The 18,474-nt window shown below is 42.4% G+C and overlaps 1 protein-coding gene across 2 annotated transcripts in view; it reads left to right on the top strand.

Moving 5' to 3' along the window:
- The window catches only part of ARHGAP26 (Rho GTPase activating protein 26), a 401,231-nt gene that overhangs the window by 374,387 nt on the left and 8,370 nt on the right, over nt 1-18,474 (top strand). For both annotated transcript variants that reach the window (XM_054976071.1, XM_054976070.1), the window contains one exon: nt 7,370-7,461. In XM_054976071.1, coding sequence (XP_054832046.1) covers nt 7,370-7,461 — 92 coding nt within the window. The remainder of the gene's footprint in view (nt 1-7,369; nt 7,462-18,474) is intronic.

Below are 18,474 nucleotides of genomic sequence, written 5' to 3'. Positions count from 1 at the left end.
GCTTTTGTACATTGTTTTTGTTTGTTTGTTTGGTTTTAAAAAAATAAATTAAAAAAAAAATTTTAAAAAAGGAAAAAAAATGAAAAAAAAAAAAAGCAAGCTTTCGTTACTGTTCCCAGAATGTGAAGAACAGGAGGTATAATTTGTTCATTTCTTTTTAAGTCTTATATGTTACTACTACTAGTACTACAGTCAATGAAAATAATAGCAAAGTCTTCTAAAACACATGCCACGTGTGGCATATGTACATCTGAAATGAACAGCTATACTGCCAAGCTGTGTGCATCCAAAGCCCCCAAATTTAGGCCTGTTAAGCCAAGTGGATGGAATAAACTGCAAAAAAGTTTTTATTTCATTATTTCCTGCTTTCAAATGCTTTCTCACCCTGCAAACTATCACAGTACAAACTTGCAATGTAAACTCCCGCCAGCTTTAGTCTTTGTGTGGAATGACCTCTCCTTCTCATCTTATCTGGTTTATAAGCCATGCCTGTATTTCAATAGCAAAAGGCTATCTAATGCTAAGAAACAATTCCCTCGCTTTGTTGGTGAAATTCTTCTGGCTCCCATTGTCATTGAGAATGGTTCAGTTGCGCAAAACTCTTGGAGAATACATACAGGAAAAATGCATAATTGTATAAAATAGGTGGGAGAAACAGGAAGAATCCAAAATGGCAAATAGATTTCTTTGGACCCTGTTCACTTTGTGGAGAGAGTGAGGGTGCGGTCAAGTGAGGAAAAGCTGTAGGAGAAAACACATGAGGAACAAGGAAAGACAGGTGTAATGCTCAAGAAAGCCAAGTCCAGTATGTTGTTATCAAGATATCTGCCCCCATATTTTGTATGTTTGATTCTATTGGGAACAATTTCTTAATGCAACTGTACAAACCAAACTTTTTTCATTTCCTTATTGACTCTGACAATCAGCCTCAACTAAGCTCTGGCCTCTGCAAAATTAATAGACACTTTTCAAAATGCAATGCCAAACTATGCACATGCCCCCTTCCTTGATGGTTTGCAGCAGAGAATAATTTGCCATAAAACCCAAGCTAAGAAAACAGTGGTTGGAAACTGTATTGTAAACCATAGTTTATCCAGTTCAGATGTAATGGCAAATCATTTTTTTGTCACAAACCAGGAAGAAAGTTCTGGAAGACTGAGTTGCATGTAAACCTCACGTGTACATTTAACTTAGCTAAGCTAAATATGAAGGTTGTTGATCATTTGTGGTACTGAGTACAAGTTGCATTTAGCCTGGAACCACCATTCAAATTTCTGTTCTTTCCAACATGTGTAGAATGCATTTCATCTCTGGATAACCACAATCAGCTTTTTTTAGTTCAGGGGGTAGGACTCCCAGAAAGACTTGGGCCTGACACTATTCTCAGAAATGCAATGACTGTGGGACAATCTACACTGAGGTATATATCAGTGTTCAACGAGGTGAAGGTGGGCAGGGATGGCTTCTGCATGTCCTGTCCCTGCACCACTTGCAGCTGTCCCCACTCTTGTCATCCCTGCCTCTCTCCTTGCAGTGAGCCTCATCAGCAAAGAAAGAACACTGAGGTGACAATAATTACGCTCCCCCACCAGTAACTCCCCTCCAGCTGAGCTGTGGTTAAAAGGGAAATGCATCTCATCTGTGATATGTATGTACATGCTGTTAAGTTGCAACCAACTTATGCTGACCCCAGCAAGGGGCTTCGAAGACAAATGAGAAGCAGAGGTGATTAGCCAGTGCCTTCCTCCGCAGAGTCTTCCTTGGCAGTCCCCCATCCAAGTACCAACCCTACTTAGCTCCCGAGATCTGACAGGATTGGTCAATACCATGCCACCTTCCCTCCCCCTCATCTGTGATACCTCCCCCCCCATTAAAGGGCTGAAGAGGGAGAGAGAAATGGAATTTAACTCCAACGTTTTGAAGGCAGAACATAGTTCCAACCCTCTCCCCAAACTGGGTGCCAATAGAGGTTCCACGCACAGGCACTGCTTGCAGCCCCCCTGCCATTGCCTTTTCAAGTTCAAGCAAAGGAGGTTTTTCCTCTGCTCTGTTTTAAAGAGGAAATGCATCACACTTGGAATCAGCACCACGTTGCATGGAAACTTCCTAAAAACATAGGGGCATCTCCCTGGCTACACGGGACAAAATCCCCATGTGGAACCCACTTGTATGTAACAATAAAATGGCAACATCCAAACTTGCTGTGGAACACAACACCCTTGGATCACGTGCTGTTTCATTAGATGGGTATTATGCACATGGTCAAGTCAGAAAGTTCAAACAGGCCCAACAGCAAATCAGTAGTGGAACCTGAGGCCTGCCCAGTGGGATCAGTGATGAGTGTCAGCTCACCCGTTGCCGCCTCCTGTACAGTCGCCAGTTGAGAGCACCCGTCATGGCCTCTTGCGGCTCTGGCAGAATTACTAGGCTTCACTTGCTCCTGGTTAGCAGCATCTCATTGGGGACTTTTCTTGTAAATTGCCAGTTTGACCCTGGCTATGCAGTGTAGATAACCTGATGAGTTACATATCTGTCGACCGGACTGCAAGTCTACCCATAATCCTTCCTCGCTCACCACACCCCTCAGGAACTTTGTATAGATAAAATTTATTATCGTGAACAGGACATGGAAAAGGCATATGCATTCACCAAGAGTACAGCTGAATTCAAATTAAAACTACTCACATACCTTTTATCTCAAACCTTAAATTCCCATATAAGGGTTTTAGATATGGTTTTGATGCCAGGCTGCATGTAGTGTAAGAACTGTATAATTTTGAGAAGGAAATCTCAGGGGGGAATTTCTCATGGTCACATAGGAAAGACTCTACTGAGTGCTTTCCTGGCCTTGTGCCATGCTTGGAGGCAAAAGACTGATCAGAAAAATCCAGGGCTCATTTATGTCCTTGATAATCTAGGCTGGGCTTTGTAGGGCACTGCAGCACAAAAGAAAGGCCCTGCAGCATCATGCTTGCTGAAACACCAAGGGGATGAAGAAGGAAATTAGAAGCCAGATTTAGATCATACAGTGGAATTTTTTTTTTGCAAAGCAGCTAATTGGTATTAATTACTGAAGAATGCTCTGTGTTTGCCCGCTTTTCTAGAGTTCCTCCCACAAAGCTGTACAGATTCTTGTTACAGGATTTCCTGAAAACAAGAAGTTCAGCCATCATATTTGTCTGTCAAGCCATGTTTCTTCCCACTACCTCTTTATCCCATTGATTTCATGTCTGACATTGTATCAGATGTTGCAAACCAGCTCCCCTAAACTCTCTCAAATTGGTCTGCTTGCAGTTATGGATAGCTGTGATGTTGTTCTTTCTGTAGTTGTAATTGGTAGCCCTGAGGTAAGTAAAATTCAGAATTACAAACATACAATAGGGGGGGATGACAAGATCCTTCATGGGCAAAGTTCTGTGAGAATTGTCTATGAGGATTATGAAAAGTAAATTTCACAGCTACAACAGCATGTAACTGAAATATTTTCTTATGGAACGTTAGTGCATTTACCAATTTATTTCCAACTTTCTGGACTCCAGCTCAGGCCTTGGATCATTAAACTCTTGTTAATTGGGTCCACAACTTCAAATCCTAGATCTAATTTTCAGCAGAAGACTTAATTCTTGAGGGAGGGGTTCTTTATGACTTTGCAGGAGGCCAGGCAATTCTATGGAAATATAATTTCTCTTATGCACATTCTGAACCAGAAAAAAAGGAGCAGGATCATTTGTTTCATACAAGCCTGATTGTTCTGGAAATGTTGCCTTCAGTAAAATACTTGCTGTTAAAAAATAGGGGTATTTCCAAACATCCTCACCATCTGAACTTCATCCCTGATTTAGGGGGTCTGGTCCCGCACATAGAACAACACTAATCGGTTAGTTTTCTGCTACTCTTTCAGCTCACAGTTCCAGAAGACCTGTGTGTGTGTGTTTGTGTGTGAGAGCACGCAGTTTGCTCTTGCTGCGGCTTTTTGTTCCAACCGTTCATTCATGTTAATTTATTACTTTGCAGGTAAGCCATCCACATGAGTTATTGTGCATATTAAAATGCTGCTTACAAATCAGAAGTAAGAAAATCCACCCACCCCCTTTAAAAATTAAAAAAAGCCTCTGTACTCAGATGAATTGGATTATTTTCAGGAGAACTGCCAAATCATAATCCTCTCTTAAATCACAGATTATGATTAACCCCTTGTTAATGATTCCGGTGAGGAGAAATGATTTCTCCCCTCACAAGCTGGATGAAATTCAATATTGGGTTTGGTCCCATCCCCAGGGATCTATAGGGCAGTGCTAAAAGCCTATTTTTGGAAGGTGTATCCCCCATCACCAATTAGCAGCTTGTCTTCCTGCCAGTTGCAAGGGAGGCAAGGTCTTCATGGCACTGGGTGGGGAGGGAGGAGAGAACAAGAGGACAGCAGACAACAAAGGCAGAGCTTTGAAGCAGCGGAGGCTAGCCTCTCGCCTTTCCAGTTTCTCTGCACCTTCCTTCTACATTATGAGAGTCAGGAAGACTGGCATTCACTTCCCACTCACTGCGCAGACTGTTTGATTCTTGACCTTTCCCTCAGTTTGAAGCAAAGGCCAGAGTCAGTATTTGGTACCAGTTCAGTAAAATTGGCTATCAGAATTTTTGTGGGGTGGGTGGATAGGAAGTATGCTTAGGAGAGATGGGAAGGTGGCATGGTATAGCCTGATCTTGTTAGATCTCAGGAGCTAAGCAGGATCAGTACTTGGATGGGAAACTACCAAGGAAGACTCTGCAGAAGAAGGCAATGGCAAACCACCTCTGCTTCTCACTTGCCTTGAAAGCTCCTTGACTGGGGTCGTCATAAATTGGTTGCGACTTGACAGCACATACATATGTATTCTTCGGAGGAACTTCCATCTATGAAAGCCTAATCAACTCCTTTTGATCCAACAAACATCAGACCCCTCCCTCTACCACATGATGGTGGTGTTAGTCTTGTAGCCTCCTGGTTACTTTCTCCTCGACAGTTGTCCATTGAGCCATTGATCTAAGAGTTAAGGTGACCACTGCCTTTCAGAGGTCTAGACCAAGCCATCTTCTGCCTCAGTCATTGGCTCTGGCTTGTTGAGCTGCCACAGCTCCATCAGCCATAGGCCCTCATTCAAGATCCTCTTCAGCTCTTGCAGACAGAGAGAACTGTCACAAAAGGGACATCATGGAATGAGGAAAGTGAGCTGTGAAGAGAAGTGTTCTGTTGGCCCCACAACAAAGTAAAGAATAAGATCAGTCATGAGGAAAAGCCAAACATATGCCCAGGGCTCGAGGTAGCATCTACCACTTCATCTCACATTTGCCAAAACTGCTAGGGACTCCCAGACTCAACTGCAAATCCCATTGTTGGTTAGCAGGTTCCTAAGTTCACAGGGGGGGAAAGAAAAATGGTTAAAAGAGAGGAATCATCTCTCTAATGACCTCCAGGTCAAGCTCTTACTTACTATGCATCTAAAAAATGCTTGTCAACACCGCTAACGCCCTCCATCCAGCGTGCACATCTAAATCCACCAAACCATCAGGGTAGTTCCACTTTCCGGAGGGGGGGGGGGGTGTTCATATGCAGCACAGCTTGCTTCATTCTTGGAATCCATTATTAAAGAGTGAGGTGAACTCTTAGATTCAAACCTGCCTCATCAGCTGACAAACCCATAGTAAACAATGGAGAAAAGGGAAAGATTCCTGGTGGCTTCCAGTAATACTGGATCATTCTCAAGCATAGCTGTTCCGTGTGCAGGTTGAACTTTTTTTCCTTTCTATCCTCTGGTCAGGATATTACTGTCTGTCATTTGATTAATCTCCCCTCCTGCAGCTGAAGTGTCGTTGTGGAGTCTAAGCGCCTTTCTCATCTGCCTTTTGAGCCTCTCATCATCTGAGAAGGCTCTAAACCTCTAGATTGTTTTATTGGTAGGCATAACAACTGCCAGCTCAGAGCTGGGAAGCCACGTCCATCAAGACAGAGCTTGCAGAACAATGGTCCTCTTATTTATGTCATTTATGTCATCATGTCTTCTGGCCAGATCCCTATTTATATCAAAAAATTAAATGTAGCTTTCTATGGGTTAGCTGATGCTACTATCACTCGCCTTACTCCTCTACTCCCAACAAGCTTGATGTCTATGGCATTCTTAAGTTCTGTATAGGTTTCCCTTTCCTGTAACAGTAAGTATTTCTCTACCACATTGGAAGTGAAACTGCATTGACCTTGAGTATACCGTATCAGATGTACAGGTTCAAAATGTCTGTCCTAGTAGGGACAGTTGCCTTTCACTGAGAGTGCACCCTGTGAAAGAAATGGTAGATTAGTCAATGTGAGCCTCTCTCTGTTCATGCAGAGGTCATAAAATTGACACAGGCCTCCACGGAGGCAGCTAGAAAGTCCTCAGGTCCTGGGGCTTGGTAACTACCAGAGTATCCTACCCCCAGTAGTTCTCTTTTCAAATATATTGGTGTTGAATGCCCTCCTGCTTACAAGGGGAGAAAAGGCCATTCTTACCTAGTAAATTTTCTTTTTCACAGAAACGTTTTAGTTACTCAGAACAGAAATGCAGCCAGTCACACTCTGGTAAATAATGGAGAGTCCACATTCCTATTTGTTCTGCAGTTCATAGAAGAGTCAGGTACTTTCTAAAGTACTCTTGCAGCTCACACAAAGTGATAGGTGGGCTTAATGGGTTTCACTGCTATCAAGCACTGAGAGCATGTACCTTAGAGGCACTGAAATCCTCAAGCAGGTAAACTGATAAAAAAATAGGGTACCTTCAAAACTAAACGTTTGCACTCTGCTCTTTCAACAAATGAAGTTCTGGAACAGAGCTAGAAAAAATGCTGGGGGGAAAACCCTCAGCAAAATACCTCTCTAAACGATTTACTATGCTGAGGAGAGAGCTCACAGTGTTTGATTGTCTGCCCCAAGCAGGAACCAGGTCATAGCGAAATGTTTCTTATCAGCAGCTCTCAAAAATATTCTGACTGACAACTTTTTCTGTCTTATATTCTCTTTCTTACAGCACCCTCTGACATAGTATTGCTCAGTGCACTGGGCCACCATGTACATGCCAGAATTTCAAATACTGTAGTAATGCATTCTTAGCAAAATGTCTGAAATGATATGTGGTTTCAGTGAAGAATTGGAGGTGGGGGTGGGAAAAGAATATTCTTCAATTCTCCCCAACTTTTGGGTTTTTTTTCACCTTGTCTTTTTGCCATTTGGCAGCCCTGGCAAGCCTGTCAGGGACTTTTCAGGAATGATGGATTTTAAAGGCTATTTTTTTTGCACCTACATTCAGAAGCAAGCATGAAGAAATTCTTTTTCCAAGCTGAATATTTTCTTTTATTTTCACAGCTCACCATTACGTAAAGCCAGAGCTTTATACGCTTGTAAAGCAGAACATGACTCGGAGCTCTCCTTCACTGCAGGCACCATATTTGATAATGGTGAGTAGCATTCAAGTGTGGTGACTCCAGCATAATGCAGAAGCAGCATTTTGCAGGACAGGTCTCAGTGTAATTTTGTTGGTGTCCTGTGCTATCTACCGAGTAGAGTAATCTCAAACTTCATCCCCCTTAAAAGTTGCTGTAAAATAGTGCTGAGCATTCCGTCATTTTGGGACAAAGTTAATGCACCAAAATTCGGTGTTCTGAATTTTCATATTGAAACTTTACATTATGAGAACCAAGCTATATATTATGCACAGATGCATGTATGTATGTTTTGGGTTGCGAGGACAAACTGTCATTTGAAATATGGTGGACAGAAAGCCTCAGGGAGTCACCTTAAATGGGGAAATGGAGGTGGAAATTCACTAGGCCCATATATTTAGCATAAGCCTTCCCAGCTGCTAAATTCATTGTTCATATTATATTGAAAGGTGGATAATGAATCAAGAGACAGTCTCTCTACACAAGACATAGGGTAGTTTAAAAAGACAGAGCCAGTGGCAGGGCAAAGGCTTTGCTATACACTGGAGCTGTGTGAAGGGGCTGTGAAATGCCAGAAGGGAAAGTTCAGCCCATTATAACCTCTCCAGGTCCAAGCTCGGCTCTGGAAGGCAGCTCCAGCTCATTTCCATTCTTTGCTGTCCTTCGGTCGCAAATGCGATTTCACACAGTTTTAGACTGGAGAGGTGAAATTGACAGAGCCTTCGGGGAGGCAAAGATGAAATTAACAAACGTTCTGAGGTGCAATCTGCTGGCTCTATCTTTTAAAACTACTCTTCCTGGCGAACATTGTGTCTCCCTACACTTGACGAACACGTGCCAAGGCATCTCGTGTAGAGAAACTCAGAGATGCCAAGAACTCTGTGAAAAGCAGTTTAGACCAAGTGTCTAATGTGTGTTGGTGAGCATACTTTGTCTCTCATACTTGGTATTGGCTCTGTTTGACTGGATTACTGCACGTGTTGAAAGTTGCCAAAAATGGGGTCATACCAGCCAAGGTTGGCTGCATCTGTAGGCTTGAGGTGAAAGAAGCTTTGTAAGGGCTTGAAAAAGTACAGGTTAGGTGAGATAAGGGAGAAGTAGCTAAGGAACCCATTAATACATGGACCCCTAGGCTGGGGACAAAGTCTATTTCCTGTCTAAGCAAAGCGGAAATATTTTGAGGTACAGCAAGAAAGGTGCTGATAGATACCTTGGTACTCTTTGGTCATTAGGATGCTTTCCCCTGTTTCTTGGGCATACAAGGAAGCAGAACAAATGCCAAGAGGCTGATCACTACAAACAGTGGATCCTAGATGAAAAATGATGAGCCTTTGTACAGAGGCAGTTGGCATAATACACTACAACCAATGAGAGGCAGAAAAGGGAATGAAAACAGACATTTGGTGTATTAAATCTTAAGTTTAGCTATGCCAGCAAAAAGCAAAAAAGTGATGCATTAATAGAAACACTTTACAACTGTTCTTAACTAGAGAGAAATTGTGGGGGGGAAACACTTCGTCTAATTTGGATTCAGATATTTTTTGCAGTGCTTTCTATAGTGAGTGTACATCATTCTGCTGTAATCTTGTGCATAATAGTCAGCAAGTAGTTAACAATTAGCGGGAATATACCAGGTATCTGGATCTCCAATTTGGGATTAGAGAAGAGAATCTGAACATGTCTTTGGAACTATTCATAAATATTGCCACTGGTTGTCAACGCTCTTGATAAAGCATCACCAAAACAGGAGTCTAGCTTGTGCCCTGTTGAGAGGTTGATAGCTGGGATTTTTCTCCCCTTGCACGTCTGGCATCTCCACTGTAGGATCTCCAGCTTGGGAGTTGGCTTCCCTGCCTGCTCGCTGCTACAGGAATCCTTGAAGAATACTAAGGAAGAGAGTTCTCCATTTCAAATTCACATTGGACTGGTTGGAGATTTGGGACTGCATAGCGGGTTAACATTGTGTATGGTATGACTTGGATATAGAATTGTGAGCACTTAGCATTTGTATAAAGATATTTTTGATATTTTGTAAGAGTGACTATTTTTGTACAGTGCACTTTAAACACTGTGGGTCATTTGACCTTACTGCAGCCGCGCAAAAAGGAGGCTGGCTAAAAGGCAAACCTCCAATTTAAATCCCTGCAGCATTTCCAAAAAGGCAGTCTCCTTCCAGAGACAATCATCAGGGAAAGAGAGCTGCTATGATTGGACACTGTCTGAACACCCCCCCTTCCCTGATTCCCCTCCCTCCCCCTTCTGCCTCTCATTCACTCACTCATTCCCCCCTCCCATTGGGTGAAAAAAGGGGGAACTTCCAGGAAGCACTTCCTTCCTGCAAGTTTGCAGGAACAATCAGCAAGAGAAGGATTGCTGCCACGCCACCTGAAGCTTACCAAAGCACTTAGGTAAGCTTCCAAATCACTTCAGCAATGCTGAGGCTGACTCGGAAAAGCCAAATCTTTCTGGATCAGGCCCGATTTGGTTCAAAAACCTGAATCTTGAACCCAGAGCACTCATCCCTAGATGTAACCCTTCCTGCCCTTATGATCTGCCTAGGTTCAAAGAATCGCCATTGCTGTCAGGTGGCCATCTAGCCTCTGCTTAAAAACCTCCAAAGAAGGAGAGCCCACCACCTCCCTAGGAACTCTGTTCTACTGAGGGACTGCTCTGTCAGGTCTTCCTAATGTTTAGCCAAAAACTCTTTTAATTTCAACCTATTTCTGGTCCAACCTTCTGGGGCAACGGAAAACAACTCTGCACCTTCCTCTATAATGACAGCCCTTCAAGTAGTTGAAGATGGTTATCGTATCACCTCTAGTCGTGTCCTCTCCAAGCTAAACATACCAAGCTTCTTCAATCTTTCCTCATAGATGTTGGTCTACAGACCCCTCACCATCTTCATTGCCCACCTCTGGACACGTTCCAGCTTGTCTATATCTTTCTTAAATTGCGGTGCCCCAAACTGAACACAATACTCTAGGTGAGGTCTAATCATAGCAGAGTAGAGCAATACTATCACTTTGTGTAATCTATACTTCTGTTGATACAGCCCAAAATCACATTTCCCTTTTTAGCTACCACATCACACTGCTGACTCATGTTCAGTGTATGGTCTGCTAAGACCCCTAGATCCTTTTTGCGCCTACTATTGCCAAGACAAGTCTCTCCCATCCTATAATTACGCATTTGATTTTTCTTACCTAAATGCAGAACTGTACATTTATCTCTGTTGTGTTCGAATTAGGGATCCCATTCCCCAAGTGAGGGTGGGAGATCCCCCATTCCCACTTTTCACCCCCACCACCACTTACCTGGCAGGCAGGGGGAAAGGTGGAAAATGGGCCTTCTGTGTGCACTCCCAGGGCCAGCGCAATAACATCACTGATGTCATTGCATCACCCCCAGAGCGCTCCTGCACTTCACAGTGGGCTGATTTGGGCCTCAAATGGAAGCACACGCATGCTCTCCAGCCTTGCGTGATGATGTCACTTCCCAGAAGTGATGTCATCATACCAACTAGTATGCAAGCAGTTGTCAGGTCTTCTTTTTTCCACCTGTGGCAGACCAGGCAACTTGTCCCTTACCTGTCTACCTGTGACTTAACTACAGTGATCCAGGCAATGGTCATCTCTAGGATAGATTACTGTAACTCGCTCTATGTGGGCCTACCCTTGAGCCTGACCCGAAGATTACAGCTAGTGCAAAATGCGGCAGCGCACATCATTATGAAAGCACCAAATAGGGTGCATATTACACCAATATTGCGCAAGCTGCATTGGTTGCCAGTGGAGTATCGGATCAGGTTCAAGGTCTTGGTATTGACCTACAAGGCCCTGTGCAGACTGGGGCTAGCGTACCTGAGGGACCGTCTCTCCCCATATATTCCCCAGAGGACCCTTCAGTCAGGAGAAAAGAAATTGTTATCAGTCCCTTGCTCCAAGGAGGCCCACCTGGTCTTGACTAGAGCCAGAGCCTACCTGGTGGAATGCTCTGTCTACCGAGACCAGGGCCCGGCAGGATCTACTATCTTTCCGCCGGGCCTGTAAGACAGAGTTGTTCTGCCAGGCTTATGGCTGAGGCTGGGCCTCCGCTGGCTGGAGGATACAACATCTACTCCCCTCCCTATGAGAGCTACCCACCACTGTTCTTAAGCTGCTGCTATGTTCAGCTGTACTGTTGCAATATTTGTAATTAACGGTATTGCCGCCATCAAGAAAAAGAGTGCTGCTATTTTTTTAATATTTTTGTACAATGCTTTTAAATGTTTTATATGAAATGTTTTAAATGTTTTAATGCTGTTATCTGCCCTGAGCCTGCTTGCGGGGAGGGCGGAATACAAATACGATAAAATAAAATAAAGGAACGTCCCCAACAGCATCAGGAAGGTAAGCGCTGGGACCCCCTCCCACTGGGAGAGTAAGGGGAACTGACAACCCCAGTTTGAACTTACAGCGATATTGATGGCACTTCCCCTGGTTATACTCCCAACACACACCTTGGCTGGGTTCCTGCTTGCAACCCTATTTTCCTGCTTTGGTGGGATCAAGTTTCCCATATGGGAGCCTACCAACAACAGCCAAAGCTTATGGCTGATCAGGTTCCATCTGGCCTTCTCACTGTGGGAAGAGCACTTGTGGAAGGCCTCATTGTATTCGATGGCTGCATTGTTGCCTGTGAGGGTTCAGTGCCCTCAAAACATTTCTTTTTTAAATTTACCATTTTTCAAAAACAGTTATATTTACAAACATACAACCTATAAACTTTTAACTAACTTAACAACATATTTTGTAAATATAATAACATTAATGAGTATAAGTAGACATTCCTAAGAAGCTTTCTATACAATTATCTCTTACACTTCACAGTATTTACATCATCAAAAAATTTAAAGAAAAGTAAAATTGCCATTTAAACTTCATCAAAAATATGACACCCTCAAAACGTTTCTGAAGTAATTTGACAAATGCCAGTCCTGTTCAGGATACACAGCTTGCACTACCCCCATAAACACAGTGTACCCCTCCAACTAGTTGAAGGTACAGTCAGCACCCTCCTTTTTTGCTCCTTTTGTATCCCTTGAGGGTGCTCCTCCCATTCTCTGACTCCAGCTTCAGGAGGGAAAATATATTAACATAGATGCTACCCAGGATCCTTTCTCACACCTTGTGAGCAAGGTGGATTCCCAGAAGGATCCTCATCATCACTGAAGGAGGAAAAGGGAGACGCACAGCCCGACCAATCTAGTGTCCAAACTGCCACAGGGCCCACACCATCCTAGCCTCAGCCTGTCTTTCTGCACAGGGCCAAAGCCGGAAGGCCTGGTACATGAGCCACTGCACTCTCAGTGTGGTCCTCAATGTGGTCCCCACCTCTTCTTCTGAGGAAGACTCAACTGATGTTCCTATGCTGTCTAAGTCCTCCCTTTCATGGGACGCCTTCTTTGTCTTCATGCAAGTCCTGTGGCTCCTCTTTCTCACAGGTCTTTGCCTTCAGGAAGAGCTCCTGCTGCTGGAGCTGCTAGAGGATGTCCAAGCATGCTGTTGCCCCCTTATGGACTTCCTGCCCCTGGTGGCCTTGTCCCCATCCCAGGGTGTCAGAACAGCCCCAGGCTGCTCCACCTGCTCAGAGAAGAGCTCCAAGGCCCAAGAGAAACCCTGGAGGGTACAGCTACTCTTGGCATTCTCAGGGTGTCCTGGAGCAGGCCTGAACAGCCAGGTGGATGCCATCCACCCACCCAATTCTTTGATAAATACCCATCAGGTGGACCAGAGGGAAGATTTCATCATCTAGGTCCACCAGCAGGGTCCTGCCCCCAAGCCCAGCCAGCTCAATGCTGATTGGCTGGGTATTTTGAATCTGAACGTGCTCACGGGGCTGGGCAGGACCTCCTAGGAGCTGCCAGGCCACCAAGAAGGTGGTGGCTGCTGTTCACTGCACCCCCCACCCTACGGACTAGCAAACGAAGCCCCAGGTAAGTCTGGGGCCAGGGCTTAGCCATAAATTAGGCACAGTCCAGGTCTTCATGGTTACTTAAATGATTATGTGGCTATAGAAAAAATAAGGTAGTGATACATTGTTGCTTTTAGTACTGAGTACTTAGGTTTGGAATCGTGGAACAAATAACACATCTGAATTTAGTGCACTATATTATATAAAGTATGTTCTCAAGGTATGTTCTCAAATTACCTTAAAATCACAGAAAAAATAGTTTTGTGAGATTGAGAACAGTTTCACTAAGATGACATTGTTAATGTTTGTGCACCTACAGTGACTGCTCAAAATGCTACTTTTCCAGTACTTTTTGGAGTATTTAACCAGCCAATGTAGTGTTTGTCATCTGTCTGAATTCCAGGACCTGGAAGTTCAGACCTGGGCTTGCTATAAATTTAAAAGGGGAATTTCTTGGTAAGCCTATTTCAAATTTGTTTAGATTTTCTTATAGGTTTACTTGGAAGTTTAACCATGAGTGTTTTTTTTTAAGCACTATGAATAAATATGTCATGTACTGGCCTGCCCATCTGAAATCCCTTGAGGTGTCACATGATTTCCATTTTGTGGATATCTTTAAGTCTTTTTTTTTGTAAGTGAATGCCTCTGAAAAAATAAATATGCAGTCTGAATCTGAGGAAAACAAAAATGTCCAGATCAGACCAGAAAACTGTTGATCCACAATGCTTCATTGTTTTGCTGATTTGATCATCACAGGAACTTTTAGTGTTCAATATTGAAGCAAACCACTAATACTTAAACAGGAAATTGTGCTTCTTCTGATTCTGAAAAAAGTTTCTATTTTTGATTGGGTTAAGTAACTTATTTTTTTCCATTCCTTTGTCCTGATAACATAGAATGAATGAAATACGAAAGAGGTAAAAAAAGAAAAAGGAATATAAGAATGACCAAGTACACAGAAGATTGCCACATATTTTATAATAAACATTCAAGTATATGAAACAATAAAAGCATTGTGACACTGCTGTTTGTACAGTATTGCAAGGGAGGAAGAGAAGGATAAAATGGAATAATACCTAAGCTCTGTAGAAGGGTGAGATACAAAATTAGATAAATAAACCCAAATAAATATTTTGTTGTCTTCACATCTACCATCAGGAGCAAAAGTAAAGGCAGACCTTGAATGATCTATCCAGGTCATTTAAACATCATTTTACATATTAAGTTTCAGTAGGATTCAGAATCAAATAGTAACTTCTCTTCCTAAATGTATATGTATGAAGTTGCTTTACATTAAGTCAGACTATTAGTCCATCTAGTATAGTGGTGTCTACTCTGACTTGCAGAGGCTGTCTAGGCAGAAAAGGTTCTTTCCCAATACCTGCAATCCAAAAACTTTATCTATAGAACTGTACCTGGAACCTTCTATATGTAAAAACACATGCTCTGATCTTGAGCCACAGCCTTTCCCCAAGGCTTAAAATTTCACTAGCATCCCAAAACGTCATAGATGTGTTTCTGTTCTAGATGTACTGTTTTTTCATCACAAAGTATCCTGGCAAAGGGGGCAACAGAATATGGTGTTTACTTTGTGAGTGCTCTTCCTGAGGGGAGAGGGAAATAGATGTAAGCAGAAAGATGTACTTGCTCTTCAGAATGAATTAAAGATGTCTATGAAGATTTGGCTAATTACATGTTTGGAAATGCAATAGATACTTAAGGGTTGGGAACAAAACATTAGAAAAAGTAGATAAGGAAGTGGCTTCAGAATCACTCCTAATTAACAGCAGTATATCAGTAGGACAGCAAAACAGTGCTATCATCAAACAATGTAGTGGTTTCTGTGACTTAGCTGTGCAGAAAAAATGCTAGTTTATACATTAAAAGATCTTAGGATCCGGTGTGGTGTAATAGTTAAAGTGTCGGACTACGATCTGGAAGACTGTGAATCCCAGTTCCGGCATGGAAGCCGGCTGGGTGACTTTGAGCCAGTCACCCAAAGTGGTAGCCTAGCCTACCACTTTGGGTCACCATTGGGGAGAAAGGTAGGATATAAGTGGGGGGGAAGTGCCTGAAATGCTGGAGGTACATGTAAATACTCTTTCACAAGCGTACCTTCAAATGCCCAGGTCAAGAGATCTTTGGTTTGTGCCAACTTGAGCAAATATGTACGGTAGGGATTTGGAAAAGAAAACAGTGAGAGAGGCAGTCCTCAGTTTTAATCTGTATTGAGCAATAAAAGAGAAAGAAAATCAGAAAAATGCAGGTAGATTGAAAGAGCAATATAAAATTCTAGATTTGAGAAATTACTGACCTACAAATTAACTAGATGGACTGTAGCATCACAGCATTTGGAGAATAAGCAAGAACAAGAGAATCAGATTATTCCTAGTGGAAGCCATCCTATGTATGCGGAATGTGTCCTCCCTTGTGCTAGTCCAAAGTCATAACTCACGCCTGGGGTTTGTTACAAGCATACAATGTCCCCAGAGAGAGAAGGGGGGAGGATGGGGGAATAAGTCTGAGGCTAAAGATTGGGGCTTTTCTTTGAGAGTGGCAATCGGAGTGCAGGAAAGGAAGAGATCTGTTCAGGGAGTAAGGAGGCTACAATCACAAAGGAAGAGGGACAAGCTTAAAGAAGCAAAGCAGAAAGTTTTTTATGTTGCCTTATCCAGAAATCTCAATGCAGTTGAAGAAGTTTGCAGGTAGTGAGTATAAGAGGCCCTTGTATCTGCCCAGTGATTTTAGCAGTGCAGAAACAATCTCAAAGATCAGATTGAATCTTTATACCAGGCATCCCCGATGTGGTGCCCCTGGACACCACAGCACCTTGCAAAAACCTTTCCTGGTGCATACCAAGTGTTTTTAGAAAGTGGGTGAGGCCAGGATGGGCTTTTGCCTACCATGGCTTCTGATTGGCTGTGTAGATTTTTAAAATTTTGCTTTGGCAACTACTGCCCCCACAGCACAAAGATCTTCACTATGACTGAAGATAAAACTGTATTTATGCAATAAATATTTATAAACAATATGTTTATTTTAAAGGCATCCTGTTAAACAGAGCATCTCTCTGAAATGTTGAAGAGTTACTATTAGAGTTATGCATGACCACATTCCCTGACATTTTCTGATGCCAAGATGCCACCTTTATACCATTTTTCCTAGGCATTTACTGTTGATACCAAATTATAGTGGGGCCAGTTTGGACTCTCACTGTGATTGGACTAAATTTACAGACTTCAGTCTGTGCTGTAATGTCTCTTTAAGTGAAGCAGTTCCCCCAAACACCTGAAAAGTATTTAGAGTTTTAGTGTTTTCCTGTTCCTCAGTTGTTGGCGTTCTTGGAGTTTGCAGTGTGTAGTTTGTTTGGAACCTTTTCGTTATGCCAATAAACTGACTTATCTACTGCATGGGACGTCTGAGAGACTTCATGAATATCCTGTGTGATCTGAGCTGATACAACGACATTACAGAGTCTGTGATTGAGGGAATTTGGGATGTTCTGTGTCTGGAAAAATTCTAGGAATCTTGTTTCCGTTGGGGAAGAGTTGGAATCCTTCATTTTTTTTTATCTCCACACTATTTTAAACTCCTTCCATCACCAGCTCTTTCTTTACCTGGGGGCTTGCTTCATCGCACTCTGCTATCCTTGTGCTTAGAGTCTTCTTAGAATTAGAATCAGTAATGGAAGTTCTGTTCCAAAGCAAAGCATAGGAAGTCACTGTAATGAACAGGACAGGAAAATGAGTGCTTTAATTTTCTTAACTACAGAAGGCTAGCTTTCCAGATTTTTTTTATAAAGCCCCTTTCACTCCCAAGAGCGATTTTAGTATTATCAGTACAGAAACAGAAATGACTTCTTCATAATATTTCCTTCCTTCCTTCCCTCTCCTCCTCTTGTAGGCCAACATCCATGACTAGGCTTATATAACCCCATTGTCATCACAGTGGCTTTCACAAACAGGAATATAATTTCCTAATGTCGGTTAACTACATAAACACAAAGCTTACAAAAAAAGTAAGGGTGGGGAAAGAAGGTGAGGGTAAAGGATTCAAAGACAATGCAGTATGAATTGTATGGAGAGGAATTTCAGGCTAAAGAATATGCCATGTGGGAAGGAAGATGGAATTTAAACTTCAGCACTGGAGAAAACGGGGAATGCACGAGGGGAATGATGAGTCTTTAAAAAGAAAATGAAAAGTCATGCCTGTAGTTTAACCTCGGAGTCCTCACCCTATATAGAAATTAAACCTCAATAGCTGTATCTCTATTTGATCATATCTATTATTTATCCATTGTCAAAATTTATGGCTGTGAGCTCCTTGGGGCCGGGATTTGTATTTTACTTCTTTGTTATGTTACTGTTCACATTGATGGCAGTAATAACAGTAACATCATAATCATTATTATAGTTAATATTAATAATCAGGTTTCATGCCCAAAGGGGAAAGGATGCAGGAATTTTTCAAAGTAATCCTTGAAATCATAAAACTGAATTAATAACATTAGCGGTTATGTGCAAGATGGGATTTAATCAACAATGAATTCCAAGTAAATGCTCAGAATGGCAGCAGTAAGCAAAAAGAAGTACCGTAACCTTTTGAGATGGTTAAGTACTGGCAACATCTAAAAATGTATGTTAATCTTCATTTCTCAAGCCAATTGCCATAGGGCATGTTGCTCACTGTGTTTGTCCCTTTTTGGTAGGATCATCTTTCAATTTAGGATTGTTCCAGAAGAACCCCTCTATGTCCCTCAAGAAGTCCTCTCTTAGACGATCTTATCGGTTCTTGTGAAGATCATAGTAAAAGAATCTTGAGATATCTGTTTAAAGGAACACAAAAGAAAAGAAGCAGCACTATATTATTTTATAATAAATCAAGATCCTCAAATCTTTGCCTGCTGCAGCAGGAAAGAGGCGTGACCACAGTCACAGAATTTTCTTCCCAAAATTTGAGGTCATTCACCACCAACCTTCCCCCTGTAGGACAATTGACTCCCACCCAGAACAGTCAGTTGCTGTACTTGATTAAGTATCATCTGAAATGGGTCGGTGCTTCATTTGTATTGGGCTT

Source organism: Eublepharis macularius, chromosome 4 (genome assembly GCF_028583425.1).
Source record: "Eublepharis macularius isolate TG4126 chromosome 4, MPM_Emac_v1.0, whole genome shotgun sequence".
NCBI lineage: Eukaryota > Metazoa > Chordata > Lepidosauria > Squamata > Eublepharidae > Eublepharis > Eublepharis macularius.
Note: the sequence above shows the minus strand (reverse complement) of the source record. Positions and strands in the feature narration are given on the sequence as shown.